At 45.2% G+C, this 18,073-nt stretch overlaps 1 protein-coding gene across 3 annotated transcripts; it reads right to left on the bottom strand.

Annotated features, from left to right (window-relative positions):
• Window positions 1-655: 655 nt before the first annotated feature.
• LOC147267563 (N-acylethanolamine-hydrolyzing acid amidase-like) lies at window positions 656-4,949 on the bottom strand. 3 transcript variants are annotated; one of them, XM_086200604.1, is made up of 11 exons: window positions 4,714-4,949; window positions 4,253-4,417; window positions 4,047-4,170; window positions 3,605-3,716; window positions 2,931-3,016; window positions 2,672-2,844; window positions 2,537-2,599; window positions 2,388-2,454; window positions 2,265-2,293; window positions 1,076-1,145; window positions 665-985 (listed from the first exon to the last, which is right to left on the bottom strand). In XM_086200604.1, exons 1-11 carry the CDS (start codon window positions 4,884-4,886, stop codon window positions 914-916), a joined length of 1,134 nt encoding a protein of 377 aa, XP_086056730.1. In that variant the 5' UTR covers window positions 4,887-4,949; the 3' UTR covers window positions 665-913. The 3 variants fall into 3 exon arrangements, with proteins under 3 accessions (XP_086056732.1, XP_086056730.1, XP_086056731.1); XM_086200605.1 differs by having other exon boundaries at window positions 788-985; window positions 3,605-3,695; XM_086200606.1 differs by lacking the exons at window positions 2,265-2,293; window positions 2,388-2,454; window positions 2,537-2,599 and having other exon boundaries at window positions 656-985.
• Between the last annotated feature and the right edge of the window lie 13,124 nt (window positions 4,950-18,073).

The following is an 18,073-nucleotide window of genomic DNA, read 5'->3' as shown; positions in this document are numbered from 1 at the left end:
ATTTTTGGAACTGTCATTACCACTACTTGTTGCACTTTGTAGTTTGGCCTTGGTGTCTCGCAGTCTCTCTGTGTTTCCACAGATCCACCAGAGCCCCAACCGCCGCCTGCATGGCCCCCCCCCCCCCTTATTCCCTACTGTTACACCAGCCTGTGCTCCCCTTCCATGAACCAGTCTGCCATCCAGTCCCCCATCAAGCTGGCTTGCTCTCCCTGCCTCCCCTTCCAGATGCTTCCTTCTTCAGCTGTAATTAACATTTCCATGTTTCTCACATTCTGCATTGTAAACTGTTTTCTTGTCTGTAACATCTACTGCACGTCTGTCCGTCCTGGGTGAGGGATCCCTCCTCTGTTGCTCACCCTGAGGTTTCTCAGATTTTTCCCTGTTAAAAGGGTTTTCTATGGAGTTTTTCCTCAGTCGATGTGAGGGTCTCAGGGCAGAGGATGTTGTTATGATGCCATGTGAAGCCCTTTGAGACAAACTGTGAAAACGGGCTATACAAATAAAATTGCCTTGCCTTGCCTTGCCTTGCCATCTGTAAAGTTGAAGTTTAAAAAAATAACCACACAATTAATATGAATTTAGGTTGTGATTTTTGCTTTTGTTAATTTGTAGGTGATTTCAAATAGCTTGGGATATGTGTGTGGTTTAGAACAAATAAATCATACACATTGTAACTCATGGAATGTGTACAACTTGTGGATCGTGTAAGACACATTTGTGACCTAGTATCTAGTCTATTTTCTCTACATCAACAGAGTCCCACATATTTTCTGAAACAAATACTATGACCAAAACAAAATCAACACAAATATTGTTTTATTCAAGGAGGTAAAGCAGTGTCCCTAAAATGTTTCTTCCCTTCCAATATCATTGATTGTTTACAATTTCTATATTACTCTATTTCTGAAGTTTAGACAAACATGTCAGCTGCAGACAAAACTGGTTTGCTACTGATGGCTTTCAGTTCAGTGTTTGGGCAGCCCTGAAAGAGAAGAAGAACTGTGTTAGAGGGGTTATTATTCTGGGACAAAATAAATGAAAGAGAAACTGAAATAATAAAAAAAAAACAAACCTGCAGTCTTATAAGTGTGTGATACTTCTCAGGGTGTGCTGCAGTCATCGTTGTTGTGTAAATTGTAATTCTGGGAAATTAATAGGCAGTAGTAAGTCATCTAATGCAAATGAATACATCAACTTTAACGAAAAAAATACACCTTTTGGGAAATATTCTAATATATCATCATCCAAGAGCCAGACACGAAGATAGATACCTTTCTCTCCTCTGTATGGACAGTAGGGATCAAGATTCCCGTTGACAGCCAATTAGCTTAGCACAATGAACAGTAGATCAGATCATTCAGTCCATTTGAGTGTTTAGAAATAATTTATTATTCACAAAAAAAGAAGAAAACTTAAAGGCCATTGTACTTATCCAGGTCCAAACAATTGCATACAAATGAAAGGTGACATGATGAAATGATGGTAGAGATGCATGAAACGATCAACAGAAAATTATCAGAGCTCACTAAAAACCCTGTTGTGTCCGTCTAGACCCGTGTTTAAAAAAAAAAAAATCAAACACCATGGAACTACACCCATGTGTCAATTCTCAGAAGTGGCACATTTATGAGAAATAACAAGATCTAAATGAATATATTTTTGCTCTTACATAGTCATTAACAAGCACTTTATTTTCATTGTTGATAGTTTTTAGCTAGTTTTTAGGTCCACCCAGTCAGAAGAGTGCACAATATATGTCTGATGTTAAAATAGAAGTGTCTTCTAATTTCAAATTGTAAGTGTGTAATGAATAATATCTATCGTCCTTATTATATTCATGCAGACAAAGCCAATTTTGGAATTAAATGTATAAAATGACTTTTGACTCTTCTACCCAATACCATTATTGTGCTTAGCAATAGCAATCAGCTGATTTCTGTGGACTCCAGTTTCTTCATACACACTCAAGGAGAGAAGGGAATTTTCCTTTTTTCTGGCTCAGAGGACAATGAACAGCAATTACTTCCTCACTTTCATACAGTGTGTACAGATATCTTAAAAAATATATATCAAATCTGTCTAACTATATGACATAGGCTCAGCTATTTCTGTTCTATTTGCTTCTTACTATGTACTGAAGTATCTGGTCAACAAAGACCTACTGACATTGTTGCAAAGGAGGAGCAAAGGTAGGGGAAACTGACATGCACCATCTCAGTGACATGACCAGTCATGGGAAACACATAAAAAGTGCTCCTTACCCATTACACACTGGATACAGAGACAAAACCTGGAGAGGGAGAGTCTGTTACACAATATTTCATCTCATTGCATGCCATTTGCCTTGGGATCACAAGTACTTTGATCCCCAAGTACATTCTTGCCTGATAAAATGTGTCCATGTTTATATGATCTTGACCAGTCGCATTCAAAGCTTTGTTGGCTGCATCTCTAAGAAAGGAATAAGTGACAATAGTAAGTGTGTGTGTTTTGTATACGTCAACAATATTATAGATCATGTGAAAGGGCTCACCTACGATGATCCCTGGCTGGGGGAGGTAGCCAGTGGTCAAAGTTTGTCTCTACTCTGAACCATCTAAATCAAACACATCTGGATTCACTTCAAACAAGGGGGATCAATTCAAGGGTGACCCTGTATTTTTCCTACCCTCCGTTCACTGGATCCAATGGCCAGATGTCTGTGGGGCCCATTCGGTCTCTGGTGATGACGGCCCCCTCCCCTGCTCGGACTCCCCCCACAATATAATATACACCTGTGATGATGGGGATTTTGGAAAGCCGGATCACTGCATCTTGGAAGTTTTCTGCATTTTCTAGAGTCTGCATAATTCAAATTAAACAAAAATTGGTAAACAGATTATTGCAGCAATTTGACTTGCCTATATAGTCGTGCTTGTTGCACTCACCTCCCTCACAAGCCAGCTGACCGGAGATCTCCTCAACAGGAGAGCAGAGACCATATTCTTCCACCAGTTCCACCAGTGGTCAGCACCTGGTCATCACACAAACAAAGACTAATTGCATGTTTCCACTGGCTCACTTCGGCTCGGGTCGGGTGGGGTCGAGTTGGTACGGCTCAGGGTGGATGTGTTTCCATAAGCACCAGGTACCACAGCGTGGGTGGACTCACCGGCTGAGTTCTCTTGTGTAATTTGTGTACAGCACAACAACAACAATGGATGACATAGAGACAGCGTTATGCCTGTTGTTCGGTCTGTGGTTTTGGCTGAAACTGAAAGTAAGGGATGACAGACAGGCAAGGCTTCAAGCGGCAAAACAGAACACCCGAGAAAAGTATAAAAGTATTATGCCAAGGCTAAGATGGTACAAAGTAGACAATGTAAGCGGGTTAATTACCCAATCAGCGCCCCACTATGTGCCCCTACACTCGGCTTGCTTGGAACCCCAGCGGAGCAGGGACTAAAATGGTAACGGTTAGTACAGTGTTAGGGCCAATGGAAACAGGGCCAAAACGACCTGAAACAATCCGACCCCAGCTGAAGTGAGCCAGTGGACACACACCCCAAATCTTTTAGCCTGTCTGGACAAAAGACTGCTGCAACATATGTGGGGATCTTACCTCGCTGGTCACCAGAGATGGTAAACTTGTACGGACTCTGTCCTGTCCAGAGTCCAACATAGCCAGCAAAAGAAGTTCCATGGTACACCACCTGGAAAAGAAAAAAACATAGCTAGAAAAAAAAGAAAAAAAAAACATTTTTCTCATTTTGAAGGTACATGTGACTTGCCAGCAATTCTGTACAGATTGCACACGGTTATTTCCAGTTAATTAAGTCATGGTAAGTCATCATCATCATAAGTCATTATCTTCAAGTTCTGTAATCTATTATCTTGAGAAAACAAAAGCTATTTTTGCATGATAACATACATTAATCCAGTATTGAAAGTAAATGGCTTGGAAGAAGCTCATTATCCCCAAAATAATGCCAATAAAAACTAAGTAAAAACACAGCAGTTTTCTGCATATTAAGAAGTGCAAAAGTTATGAACAATTACTATACCTCTCCATTCTTGAGGAAATACACGTTGAGAGTAAGATTCCTCAAAATAGGGTGTGGATAATCAAGATTCCTGCCGTGGTACATGTGCCCATTGTTATCCTGAGCTACAATGCTTGTACAAAATCTAAAAACGCATGAAATTTGTTTAGATTTATGCCATACTGCAATCAATTCCATTACCAAAGTGAATTTAGAAGCATACACACGCAGATATTTCGTAAGCAAAATTGAGAATGATGACATCTGAAAGGCTTCCGTCTAAGTGTGAGGCCAGGCCACGAATCTCTCCTGCGTAGGGCTGAGGAATATACTTTTCCAAGGCATTTACAATAGGTTTAACAGCACAATGCACCCATTTTGGAACTGTTGAGCTGAAAAAATAAAAAACAACAGCAAAAACACAATCAATTCGGCTGAGCGGGACAGCAAACCAGTCATCAAAAGTTTAATATCTAATATATTATGTATGCACATAATGAGATGTTTTGAAAACATATGTTCATTTCACTCTTTGGGCTGCAAAGTTAAAGGTAAAATGCTCTTTTGTTCACAAGTGCTGATAATACCAAGAAAGTAAAGTATATACTCTGTGGTAAACCTCATTCGAATTTTCATCTTTATAAAATTATGACATGTGATCCGTTTGTTTAGTTTCTTTGCAACTTACTCAATAATCTCTGCGGCAGCTTTCTTGAGGTATTCTTTGTCAAATACTTTGACAAGAGACGCCCATCGCAACTCCGGATCTTCGTCGAGATTGATATGGAGTGAGGGAGGATTGACGTCCGCTCGACACCATACCACTAGCCCAAAAAGGAACAGTACTCCCCACACCGCCATGCTAGGTCCAGCCCGAGAGATACAGTGCCATAAGACCAATGCGGAAAAACTTTCTGGACAGCAGTGATCTGCAAGAACGAACGACAACGAGACTTCCGCTGTGAGACTTTCAGAATTAAAGCAAAAAAAATGATTGACACTGAAAGAGAATACGTGCTCATTATAATCAAACGGCCATATTTGTATTGCTTTATTATTATTATTATTATTATTATTATTATTATTATTATTATTATTATTATTATTATTATTATTATTATTATTATTTGTAGGAGCTAGATTGGTCATGTTCTTTGTTCTGGAGTGTTATACCCATTTGTGTCATTAGGTGGCGGTCTGTTAAAGGTGTTGATAGAATTCTATAAATGTAAGCAGGTTCATCAGCGCAGGCGCTCACGCTGGGGAACTCATACGGTCTCTGATCGTGCCATGCTGCAGGTCAGAGCATGTGTGTGTTGTTTTAATCAGTATTTTTGAGTTTTCTGTGTATCCTAAATAAATCTGCAAAGAGTAATGTCTGGACAGTTGCTGTGTTATGCACTTAACACCTGCATGCACCTATACCTACCTACCGTACACTGGCACGGGTAAAGCCCTTTAAACCACCAGCATGCGCCAATAGTGACAAAGGGCCACTATATTATTAGGGCCTGAGCCTGAAGTTACTTCAGGCGAAGACCCTATTATGTTTTTATTATTGTTATTATTATTGAGACAGCACGGTGGTGCAGTGTGGCCTCACAGCAAGAAGGTTCCAGGTTCCAGTGCCGGCTCAGGCATGGGATCTTTCTGTGTAGAGTTTGCATGTTCTCCCTGTGCCTGTGTGGGTTCTCCGGGTACGCTGGCTTCTTCCCACTGTCCTGGGGACTAGGCTGATTGGACACTCTGAATTGACTGTAGGTATGACTGTGAGTGTGAATGGTTGTCTATCTATACATGTTGGCTCTGTAATAGACTGGCGACTTGTCCAGGGTGTACCCCGCCTCTCGCCTGTTGCCGCTGGAATAGGCTCCAGCTCACCTACGACCCTTAACGGGAATAAGCAGAAGAAAATTGATTATTTTTATTTTTATTATAGCTCTCACTCAAATGCTTGCTCCATGTGTTTGCAGTGTTCCCTGGGCACAAACCCATAAGGACAATTAACGAGGAATTCCACAGGATTGCAGGTGACTGATGTAGCAATCATTCTGTTGAAGTGAACGACTATATTTTAAATGCTATTCTGTGAATGACATTCTGTTGTAACCTCTGACTTGGATCAGTAACTCGGTTTTATTTTGTAGAGCTTGGGTGCATCAATGGCACACATATTCCCATCACTGCTCCTCCACATGAGCGAGACTGTAAATAGAAATTCTTTCCCCAGAATTAATGTGCCGGTACACTGTCTACTGTCTAACAATAACAGACACTACACATCACAATATACTGCAACTTACACATCTCATTATCTGCACTGTCAAGATCATGTGATGCAGTGTCCCTCATCCCAGATGTTGAGGCCCGGCTCTGTGCATGACTCACGGATCTATCCTGAGTGTACCTGAGCAACAGATTTGCTCGTTAGGTATAGCTTTGATCAAATATACCTTGTCTCTGCATTTTAACACACTCAAAATGTATCCACTATGTAATTACAGGAGACTTTGATGGCTAACTGCTGGGTGACAGCAGGTACCCATGCCTTCCCTCGCTGGTGACCCCCTTACCCTGACCTGGAGCCGGGCCCCCAACAACTGTTCTATGCAGCCCACTGCAGGACGAGAACACGGGTTGAAATGACAGTAGGCAAGCGAAAATCCCAGCTCCGGTAGTTGCATAAACTCAGGGTAACCCTAGAGAGGTCTTGTGACATCATAGTGGCACGTGTTGTTCTCCATACTATTGCCACAATTAGAAGAGAGCAACACCCTGCCATATAAATGAATGACCCTGAGGAAGACCGTCCAATCAACGATACGGATGTTCCAGATGGAAGAACTGTCTGGGAGAGACTGTGCAACACCCTCTTTTAACCCACTGCCCTCTCTCAATTAAAGACAAATCATTCATATTTCACTTGTTCTTTATTTCCTACAAATGCAACAGTCAGTATTCCTAGGCTCATATTGTTCCATTAATCAACATATTTCACCAGTGACCTTGCACCCACTTGTAATTTATGTTTCAATATTTCTATTTCCAGATCCGCCCTCGTGTCACTCCAAGTAAACAATTTCCTGATCTGTTTTTTTCATCTTTTTTATTAGATGCATTCTATATAAGTCCTTAACTGGAAACATATGGATGACACTGAATTCTACAATTCTACATGCAGCATAAACCTGGTATATTTACTGAACATCTCACTGTGTCAGTCTGTGCTGCGGCGGTTGATGGCCCCTCCTCCTAATAATGGCCAGATGCACTTTGTTAAAAAGGCTAAGAATGTGCAGGTTATCCGTTCTGTCATTATGTATTCACATTACTTCAGTGTCCATGTCATACTGCAACTTCCACACAAGAATGTAAAAAGATGTGAATACGTAGAGAACTCTCATTGGCTACCATATATGATATTAGGATGTCTACCTCTGCAGGCTTCTCTGAATCCCTCTCTGTGGCAGCAGACACCATGTCTTCATCACCATCACCATCCTGATGAAGAAGTACCATCAGTAACTGTTAGGAAAAATGAAACACCCAAAACAATTATCCATCCATCCATTTCCTTCCACTTATCCTGTTATGGGTATGGCTATGGGGCGGTGCGAGAGGCGGGATTCACCCTGGACATGTCGCCAGTCCATCACAAGGCCAACACATACAGACAGACAACTATTCACTCTCACAGTCACACCTACGGTCAATTTAGAGTATTCAATTAGCCTACTTTCCATTTGCATGTCTTCGGACTGTGGGAGGAAAGAGAACCCATGCAGGCACAGGGAGAACGTGCAAACTGCACACAGAAAGATCCCATGGACTGGAACCTTCTTGCTTTTAGGCAACAGTGCTAACCACTGCACCGCTGTGCTGCCTCAATAATAATAATAATAATGATTCAATAAAAAATATGGCTGTTTGGGTATGAGCACGCTTTCTATTTTAGTGTCAAACAAATATGACAAACAAAAACAACAACAATATATATATATATATACATACAAATATATATACACACACACACACACACATATATATATATAGTCACAACACAGTGAACTCTAGTTGGGTTTTTTTCCTGCCCATGTTTTGTCCAGTCATTTCCTGTTTTTTTGTTTTTTTTCAACTCTCCTCTCATTTCACTTGCCCTTCCTCATGTGTCTTGGTCTGATTGTTAAGTGTTTTCACCTTTTCCCCATTACTCTGTGTATATTTTGTCTGCGTCTCCCTTTGTCTTGTGCCAGTGTGTTTTGTTCCCATGTGTTCGCCCCTGCCCTTTGACCACAGCCTTAGCCACAGCCCTTGCTGCAGCCTTCATGGTGTTTAATGCCTGTGAGATTCCACCTAAACAAAGACAAAAAAAAATCATTCATTTGAGGTTTTGACCCTCCTCAACATTGAAAAACACCTCTCAGGCTCTGCAGTGGACATGGGTATGGTGATAATAATCCTTAGAAGTGTGACTGTAGTGTATGTCTATGGTTGTAAAATAACTTGACAGGAGGACCAGATTGAGAATATCAACGAGTCAATCATTTACTGTGTTCACTCCTTAGCATAACATAACATACCCCCCCCCCCCGACACCGTTAGATCACCTGACATAACCACTTCCTGGTCCCGCTCACTTTGGGTACCCACTCGCTCAATACGTTACATCCTCCCTCTTAAGCTTTTTTTTTTTCACCATCGAAGAAAAACAGACAGCGAGGTAACAAGACTTTAAATAACAAAAGCAAAATACACAAAAGAATACAATCCCGGTAATCAACTTCAAACATAAAACATTAAATCAGTTACAGTGCAACATAACTCAGCAGAGTCCACATAGCGTCCCTACTCTCTAAATCTCGAAAGGGGTTTTGACCAGTCTCCCTGATCTAGTGTGGAAAGGCTGTGAGAAAGAGTCAGTGGTGCCACTCCGTCCTTGTGGAGTGTGTGTGTAGAGGTCTGTGCGTGTGCATTTTTCTGAGTAGTGAGGCTTGGGTTTTCACAGTCCATATCCATATTTGTGTCTTGCTCATCTGCTGAAGATGGAAACTCTCTCTCAGCGGTCTCCCTGAGATATCTCCTGTTCCTTCTGAACATTTTGCCCTCAGGCGTTCGAACCACATAGGACCGTGGCTGTTCGTGCTCCTTCAGAACTACAGCTGGCTTCCAACTGTTTCCCGACTGCATCCTCACATTTTCACCAGCATGCAGCTCCGGCAGGTTTTTGGCATGACGATCATAGTAGCTATTCTGTTTAGCTTGCTTGTCTTTCAGCTTGTTGTGAACCCTGAGTGCACCTTCAGGGGTGAGGAGTGAGGTGGATGCTGGCAGTTTTGTCCTTAACCACTGCCCCATCAGCATCTGGGCGGGTGACAGGCCCACACCCTCCAGTGGTGTATTTCTGTATTCTCGGAGCGCATGTAAGGGTCACCAGACTTTTTGAGCAACAGTCTGCACAGCTTTTTCTGCCAGTCCATTTGTGTGCATAATGTGGACTTGAGGTGACATGACTGAATTCTCAGCTCTTAGCAAAACTTTTGAATTCTGCACTGGCATACTGAGGAGCATTATCACTGAACAAAATATTAGCAATTCCGTGCCTGGCAAATATGGACTTCGTGGCAGTTATAACACCCTTACTGGTGGTGTCGCTCAGCGTCATTATCTCAGGGTATTTTGAGAAGTAATCAACACATAGCAGATACTCAGAGCCATTGCAGTGAAACATGTCGGTGCCAATCGTCTCCCATGGTCTATCTGGCAATGGATGGGAGGTAAGTGGCTCTTTTTTATTGCTCCTCCTGTGCTCATTGCAGACAGCACACTGCAACAACTTGCTCAATTTGGGCAGACATGCCTGGCCAATAAAGCACATCTCTAGCCCTTTCTTTACATTTGACCACTCCCAAATGTGACTCATGTATCTTCTCAAGCATCTCCGGTCTCAGCTGCAGTGGCACAATAAGCTTATCTGATTTGAATAACAGACCTGAGGCAAAACTGATCTCCTCTCTGAATGTCCAGAATGACTGCACACTGTCTGGCACAGCAGACCTGTCCTTCGGCCACCCACGCATTGTCATGTTCTTTAATTCCTGCAGTACTGGGTCCTGTGCAGTGGCGTTTCTGAACATCTCCTGCTTTTCCTCTGATATAGGCAACTGTGGCGTGATCCAGTTCACCTGCAGCTCCTCATCCAGGGGATCCTATTTCTGCACACGCGGATAAGCACGGCTCAAGGCATTTGCAATGTGAAGCTCTTTTCCTGGCTTGTATGACACTGCAATGTTGTACTTTTGAAGCCGCAGCAGCATTCCTTGCAGTCTCAACGGGGCCTGATGCAGTGGCTTCTTGAAGATGCTTATTAATGGCTTGTGATCGCTTTCGACCCGGATCTCTCTGTCATGTAGGTACTCATGAAATTTCTCGCATCCCTATACTATGGCTAGGAGCTCTTATTCAATCTGAGCGTACCTTCATTGACAATCTGTGAGTGCCCTTGAGCCATATGCCACAGGTCGTTCATCCTGCAGGATGACAGCCCAATGCCCTCCAAGCTGGCATCCACAGACAGCGTCACAGCCTTGTTGACATCATAGTATTTTAGAGTAGGAGCTCCTGTGATCAGCTGCTTCAGAGTTTCAAAGCTTACTCGTTAAGGCTCGTCCCAATGCCATTCAGTCTCTCCTTGCAACAGTGTCCTTAGAGGGGCAGATATTTCAGACAGATTAGGAATGAATTTTGCTAGATATTGAATCATTCCCATGAACCTCAATAATGCAGGCTTGTCAGCTGGTGGGGGTATTTGAACAATGGCTCTTATCTTTTCGTCATCAGGCTTCAGTCCCTCTTCACTGAGTGTATGGCCAAAGTACTTGACCTCTGTCATTCTGAATTTGCACTTGCTTTGGTTGAATCTCAATCCATTCTCATCTGCTTTCTGCAGCAGCTTTATCAGTCTCTCATCATGTTGCTCCAATGTGTCCCCCCACACCAGCAGATCATCAATGATGTTCACCACACCATCTAACCCCTCAATCATCTGGGCCACAGCTCACTGAAAAACCTCACTCGCTGATGAGATGCCAAAAGGAAGCCTCTTGAAACAGTATCGTCCGATGGGTGTGTTGAAGGTGCACAGCTTGGAGCTCTCCTCATCCAAATTTATTTGATAAAATCCCTGGTTAGCATCCATCCATCGTCATCTTCCGCTTATTCCTACACATTAAGGGTCGCGGGGGGGCTGGAGCTTATCCCAGCGTCAACGGGCGAGAGGCGGGGTACACCCTGGACAGGTCGCCAGTCCATCACAGGGCCAACATAGAGAGACGAACAACCATTCACACTCACACTCAATTTAGAGTATTCAATCAGCCTAGTCCCCAATTGCATGTTTTTGGATGGTGGGAAGAAGCCGGAGTACCCGGAGAGAACCCACGCAGACACGGGGATAACATGCAAACTCCACACAGAAAGATCCCGTGCCCGAGCCGGGACTCAAACCCGGAACCTTCTTGCTATGAGGCCACAGTGCTAACCACTGCACCACCGTGCAGCCTCTGGTTAGCATCCAACACAGAGAAATATTTTGCATTCAAAATGTGTGCCACCACTTCCTCCACTGTGAGGAGTGGATAGTGCTCTCTTCTTATTGCTGTGTTCAGATCTTTGGGATCCATACAAATCCTTATCTTGTTAGGTGTGACTACTGTCACCATGCTGTTCACCCACTGTGTTGGTTCATGTTGCCTTGTGATTACATCTGCCTGCTCCATTTTGTGAAGCTGTTTAATCACTCTGTACCTCAGAGCAACTGGGATTCTCCTCGGTGCATGTATCACTGGCTTTATATCAGGGTCAATCTTGATGTTGTGCTCACCTGGTAAGCAACCCAGTCCAGAGAATAGATGCTCATATTCATTCAGCATTTTGATTTCTTTTCCCATGCTGTACAGCCTTTTCACCATTTTCAGTTTGGTGCTTGTTTCTCTTCCTAGTATCGCGGGAGCATCTCTCTATGATCTCAAAGTCAATGTTGTGTTTTCTACCTTTGTACACGCATGACTGACGTTTTGCCCAAGGGCTCTATCTTGTGGCCAGAGTATGCCACTAAGTTGCAACTGGATGCATGGAGCTTGCCACCGACATTTAACATGTGAAACGTTTTGGCTGACATAACGTTATAGTCTGTTCCAGTGTCAATACGAAATGTGACCTTTTTCTTGTTTATTAACAGCTCTTCAGACCATCTGTCTTGGTCACTTTTTGCATTTTCCACTGCTTTGATGCTTCTCATCTCTATTGTTCCAATGCACATATCCTCTGCATCACTGTTTTCGCTGTCCTGTGTCTTTTCCACAGCATGCATTTTCTTGTTCTTGGGTTTACTGTTTGCACGACACATTTTTGCAAAGTGATTTTTCTTATCACATCTCCTGCATGTTTGTCCAAAGGCCGGGCACTTCCTTTGCTCATGCTTGTAGCCACATCGATCACAGTAAACTTTCTTGTCACTGATCATTGGGCTCTTTTTTGTTAGCTCTCGCTGTACTTATCTGGCACTTCCACTTCTTCATGCATAGCTTTCATCTGCATGAACGTTATTTCACTGGCACGGCACACGTCAAGTGCCTTATCTAAAGTGAGATACCCTCTCTGAGCAATCTGGCTCTCACTTGATCATCACGTATCCCACAGACAATTCTGTCACATATCAATGAGTTGCATAGGTCGCCAAATTCGCAGTCTCTTGCTTTATTTTTTAGGTCCGTGACATTGGCATCTATTGTTTCTGATGGACCTTGTAAACGGGTGAAAAACATGTGTTTTATGTATGTCAGGTTCTTCCGTGGCTCACAGTACTCTTTGAACTTCTGTTTTAAAACAGCAATGTTGTTCCTCTCTCCATCCACGAAGACAAATGTGTTACTCACTTTAATTGCTTCTTCTCCCACAACGTGCAGAAAAATGGTGCACTGAACAGCCTCTGACTTTTCTTCCACTCCACTGGCGATAGAGAAAAGCTCATCATAGTGCAATTTCAAAGAATGGGTTGTGTTACTTTTACCACTCGGTTAGGGACAAGGAGAACACGGGATGATCCGGTGCTATTATAGCGGGCAGTTTTACTCCCAAATGTCAAAGGCATGCCACATGCATTGTCAGGGTAACAGAAAATGAAAGTAAATTCAGCCACGCAGGGCCAAAATGAAAACCCGGAACCACAATAAAATAAAACAACTCCACCGGAGCAACCCCGCCACGCAGGGCAAACGAACAGAAATGCGACACGGATGGAAAACGATAAGACAAAACGGCTCCACCGGAGCGACCAGCCACGCAGGGCAACACAGAAAAGGAACAAAAGCGTAAGCAAAACCAAAATGAACGGGAGGGGCTCACCAGCCTCGCCTCAACCGCCACCACCACAGCACTCGATCACACAGATCACGCTAAAGCCTGGTCTGTGTCGTGTCGACGCCGTCACTGAGCATTTATAGTTCTGCGTCGAAGGAACGCGTTGCTCTGCAATTCACCACTAAGCCGCGAGGGGGGTCGCAGTCTTTATAGTGCCGCGAGGAGGAGTTGCAGAGGTGGTCGTACTTGCGCACCTCCACGATAATCCTGTCTTCGGCTTGGTCCATTTCTTGGAGTTTTCACCACAGGAACTTTGAAAATGGTTCTTCTTCTTGTTCGGTTTTTACGGCGGTTGGCAACCAACAAGATGGAGCGTTACCTCCCTCTTCTGTCTCATCGCGGAACACCATCTTTCCCTACTTCTAACCCCTACAACGAAATCCTACCTCTAAATCCTAAACATAATCCCTATACCTAAATCCTATCATACAGTCCTGTATCCCTCAAATAATCTAAAAGAACCCAAACACTCTCCCTATCCTCCATTCTCAGAACTCCCTCCAGACTGATCTCACCCCTCCCCATGTTCCTCCACCTGTCCCTCATCACCCTCCTCTCTACCTCATACCTGCCACACCTCAGGAGTACGTGCTCCACTGACTCTTCCTCACCACAGCCCTCACACAGCCCAGTATCGTGCTTCCCTAACACCTTCAAAGTCCCATTCAGTCCACAGTGTCCCAGCCTCAGCCTCACCATCACTACTTCCTCCCTCCTCTGCCCACCTCCACCCCTACCCCCTCTCGCCTGCACACTCCTCTGAACCCTATAAAAGTGCCTACCCTTCTTCTCTTTGTCCCACCTTCCCTGCCACATGTCCATCACCCTCTCCCTCACTATCACCTTCACCTCAGCCCTACTCACCCTCATATTCATCTCCACCATCCTCTTCACCAACTTTGCCAACTCATCCGCCTTCTCATTCCCCTCCACCCCCACATGTGCTGGTACCCATAAAAACCTAACCTGACCCCCCCGCTAAACTACCCTCGTGACTGCCTGAAGAACCTGGTACTAAACATCCTGACGAGTACCCGTGTGAAATGACCTGATGCTAGTTAGGACTGCTGCTGAATCTGAGCAGACCACCACCCTCCCCACCTGTGTACACTCCACCCACCTCAGTGCCACCAGCATCGCTACCATCTTCACTGTGTAAACCCCCAGCCCATCTGTCGTGCGCCTACTAATCACTATCCCTCTCCCCAGTACTGCCACCCCAAATCCTGTCTCCCCAGACTACGCCCTTGATCCATCAGTACATACCTTCTCCCATCCACCATACACCCTTCTCCTACACCTGTTGTGAGCCCTAACCAAGTCCTTCCCCTCCCCCTTCCTCCTCAACTCCAACAAACACCAGTCCACCTCTGGCCACTCCATCCTCCACGGTGCCATCTCTGGGTACACCACTGATTGACTCACCCTAATGTGCCCTATTCCTAGCTCCCTTGCCAGTACATTCTCTATCCTCCCAAAGTGCTCCCTGTGTCCCCCCCCCCCCTACTCCCAACACTCATCCAACACACTCTTGGTCAGATGCACCCTTGAGTGACCCTGCAGGTTAGCCCAATACCTCACTATTAACTGCTTCTTTATTCGCTCAAGGGGCATCTCACCCATCTCCACCTGCAGTGCTGCCACCGGTGTCGTCCCAAGTGCCCCACAACACAACCTCAGTGCCTTATTGTATACCACATCCAGAACCCGCAAGTGACACTTAGCAGCCGACCCATACACTATACACCCATAATCTAGTGCCGCCCTCACTATCGACAGCCCAACACATCATCACATTTATCACTTTCCTACACCTGCCCTCAACCCTCCTAATGTGCTCCACCCAAGTCAACTTACTATCAAAAACTACTCCCCAATACTTAAAGGACCCCACTCTCTCTAACTCCCTACCTTACATCCTAAGCTTTTCACAACCCACATCCCTCTTCCTAAAGAACACTGTCTGCGTCTTATCTACTGAGAACCTGCTCCCCCACTCATAGCCCCACTCAACCACCACATCTATAGCCTCCTGTACTTTATCCACTACATGTGCTAAGTCCCTACCCCTCTTCCATAGCGCCCCATCATCAGCAAACAGTGCTCTCCCTACATCCCCACCTACCCGTGAAAACACATCATTAATCATAACACTATACAACAGCGGTCTAATTACACTGCCCTGTGGTGTGCCATTACTCACTGTGTATTCACCTGACACCTCAGACCCTATCCTAACCCATATTACCCTCTTGGACAGGAAATCTTTCACCCAGTTAAACACCCTACCTCTTACCCCCAGCATGTGCAGTTTAATTAACATCCCCTCCTTCCACATCATATCATATGCCTTCTCAATATCAAAGAACACCACCACAACTGAATCCTTATTCACCTGTGCCTTCCTAACCTCATTCTCCAAACTCCTCACTGCATCCATAGTGCTCCTACCCTTCCTAAAGCCACTCTGATACCCAGCTAACCCCCCTCCCCTCTCCAACACATACGTTAACCTATCACACACTAACTGCTCCATAACCTTACCCAGGTTGGAGGTAAGGGCTATGGGCCTATGCCCTGAAGGTTGAGTGGCATCCTTCCCTGGCTTGCTAACCGGAATCACCACTGCCTCTTTCCACACCCTTGGTATCCTGCCCTCCTCCCAGACCCTATTGTACAGCCCCAGCAGTGCCTCCAGTGCCCCTTCACCCAAGTGCTTCAACATAACATACCCCACCTGATCTGCCCCTGGAGCCGTGTGCTTAGCCCTACCTATAGTCCTCACCAACTCTGCCATCGTGAACCTATCATCCATAATCCCACCCGTATCCTCCCTCCTGTCCAACACCCCCAAATGCTTGCCCAAAGTAGCCTCCCTCCCCCTCCTCTCCTCTTCTGTTAAGTTATCCTCACTATATATCCTCGCAAATGCCCCCGCCATCATCTCCACCTTTTCCCTATCTGTCACTGCTATCTCCCCCCCTGCTGTCATCACTGGGTAGTCCCACTCCCTCTTATCCCCTCCCATTTTCCTAATTATTCCCCATACCTCTCCCCCTGGGGTTGTCTTCCCTATGCTACTACTAAACTGTCTCCAACTATCCCTCTTAGCCTGCCAAACCACCCTCCTCACCACTGCTTGTGCCCTCTAATAACTCACTAGACTATTCATGTTATGACTCCTCTTCAACTGCCTAAATACTCCATTCCTTGCCCTCACTGCCTGACTACACTCCTCTGTCCACCACGGTACCATCTTCCTGCCTCCCCTCCCTCTACTCCTCGGTATACTCTCAGTTGCAGCTACAATTATTGCTGATGTCAGCCTATCATATACCTCATCTACACTCCCCTCCATATCAAGCCCAGCCACCTTCTCCTCCACCACTTCCTGAAACACCACCCAGTCAGCTTTACCAAACACCCACCTCTCCACCCCCTCACCTGACACAACTTGCACCTTCTCACCCTCTGCACACAACACGGGATAATGATCACTCCCTACAGTCGACCCATTCAGCACCTCCCATCTGCTTACCCCTGCCAAGCCGCTTGACACCAGCGTTAGATCTAAAGCTGACTCATTCCCTGTCCTGACATCTATCCTTGTCCCCCTACCATCATTCATACATACTAGTGCCCTAACCTCCATTAATTCCTCTACTGTCCTCCAATTACCATCTGTATGCCCTCCACCCTACACTACACAATGAGCATTAAAATCTGCGCACCATGCTACCCTCTGCCACCTCTCCCTCTGGATACTAACTAATTTTTCTACCTCTAACCTGACACGGGGGTTATAGGAATTAACTATGACAACCCCTTTCCCCCCCTCCCAAACCTCCACCACTATGTACTCCTGTTCTACCCCTCTATCTAGCTCCCTAAATGAAACACCCCTCCTAACCAACATAGCACACCTTCTTCCCCCACCTCATATCCTATCTAGCCTCACAATTACATATCCCTGCACCACAAAATCTAACCCAGGCTTAAGCCATGTTTCCTGAACACACACCACATGTGGTTGCACCCCTATTCCCTCTAAGTAGACCTTGAACTCCTGACCATTTGCTAACAAGCTCCTCACATTCCACTGAAGGATCACCACCATACTCAAGTGTGTCCACCCTTCCCTGCCCCCGATCTATTCCCTTCAACTATCCTGGCTATGACCTTCTCAAAACTTACTTCCTCTATCCCTAACAGGCACCCAGCTTGTCTCACTATGATCTTAATCCTCTCGGTCTTTGAGGAAACCTTCATAGTGGAGGTAATAGCTGCCGCCACAAACGCTACAACCTGCTCACGAGCCACCCACCCCTTCTCCCTACACTGACACCCCAGCTCTCCACTCCTGTTTTCCCGACCCTCCATGCCCGGCTGTTCCCTACCCCAAACCATCTGCCCTACTACACCTGTCCACCCTCCCAAGCCTGCCCCACCCACTGCTCCCGACCCTTCTACTGCACTCTGCCCTTCCTCCCTCTGCCTGACCACCTTCACCGCCTCAGCATACGACACCTTCTCTAACACCCTCACCCTCTGAACCTCAACCTCCCGCTTCATCACCTGACATCCTCCAAAAGCTACACCCCCCCCCCCCCACACACACACACACACAGCCC

This window comes from Aulostomus chinensis, chromosome 3 (genome assembly GCF_037954235.1).
Source record: "Aulostomus chinensis isolate RoL2024-O1b breed Wild chromosome 3, RoL_Achi_v1.0, whole genome shotgun sequence".
Lineage (NCBI taxonomy): Eukaryota > Metazoa > Chordata > Actinopteri > Syngnathiformes > Aulostomidae > Aulostomus > Aulostomus chinensis.
This window is presented reverse-complemented; position numbering and strand designations above follow the sequence as displayed.

Bases quoted from the DNA above. Each gene is read 5' to 3' on its own strand.
- LOC147267563 (XM_086200604.1), bottom strand. From the start codon at position 4,886: ATGGCGGTGTGGGGAGTACTGTTCCTTTTTGGGCTAGTGGTATGGTGT. The intron at 3,717-4,046 runs GTATAGTAATTG...TTTTTTTTCTAG, and splicing joins ATTTCCTCAAGAATGGAGAG to CTATGTTTTTTTCTTTTCCA. The intron at 2,845-2,930 runs GTGAGTGCAACA...TGAATTATGCAG, and splicing joins TCAGCTGGCTTGTGAGGGAG to ACTCTAGAAAATGCAGAAAA.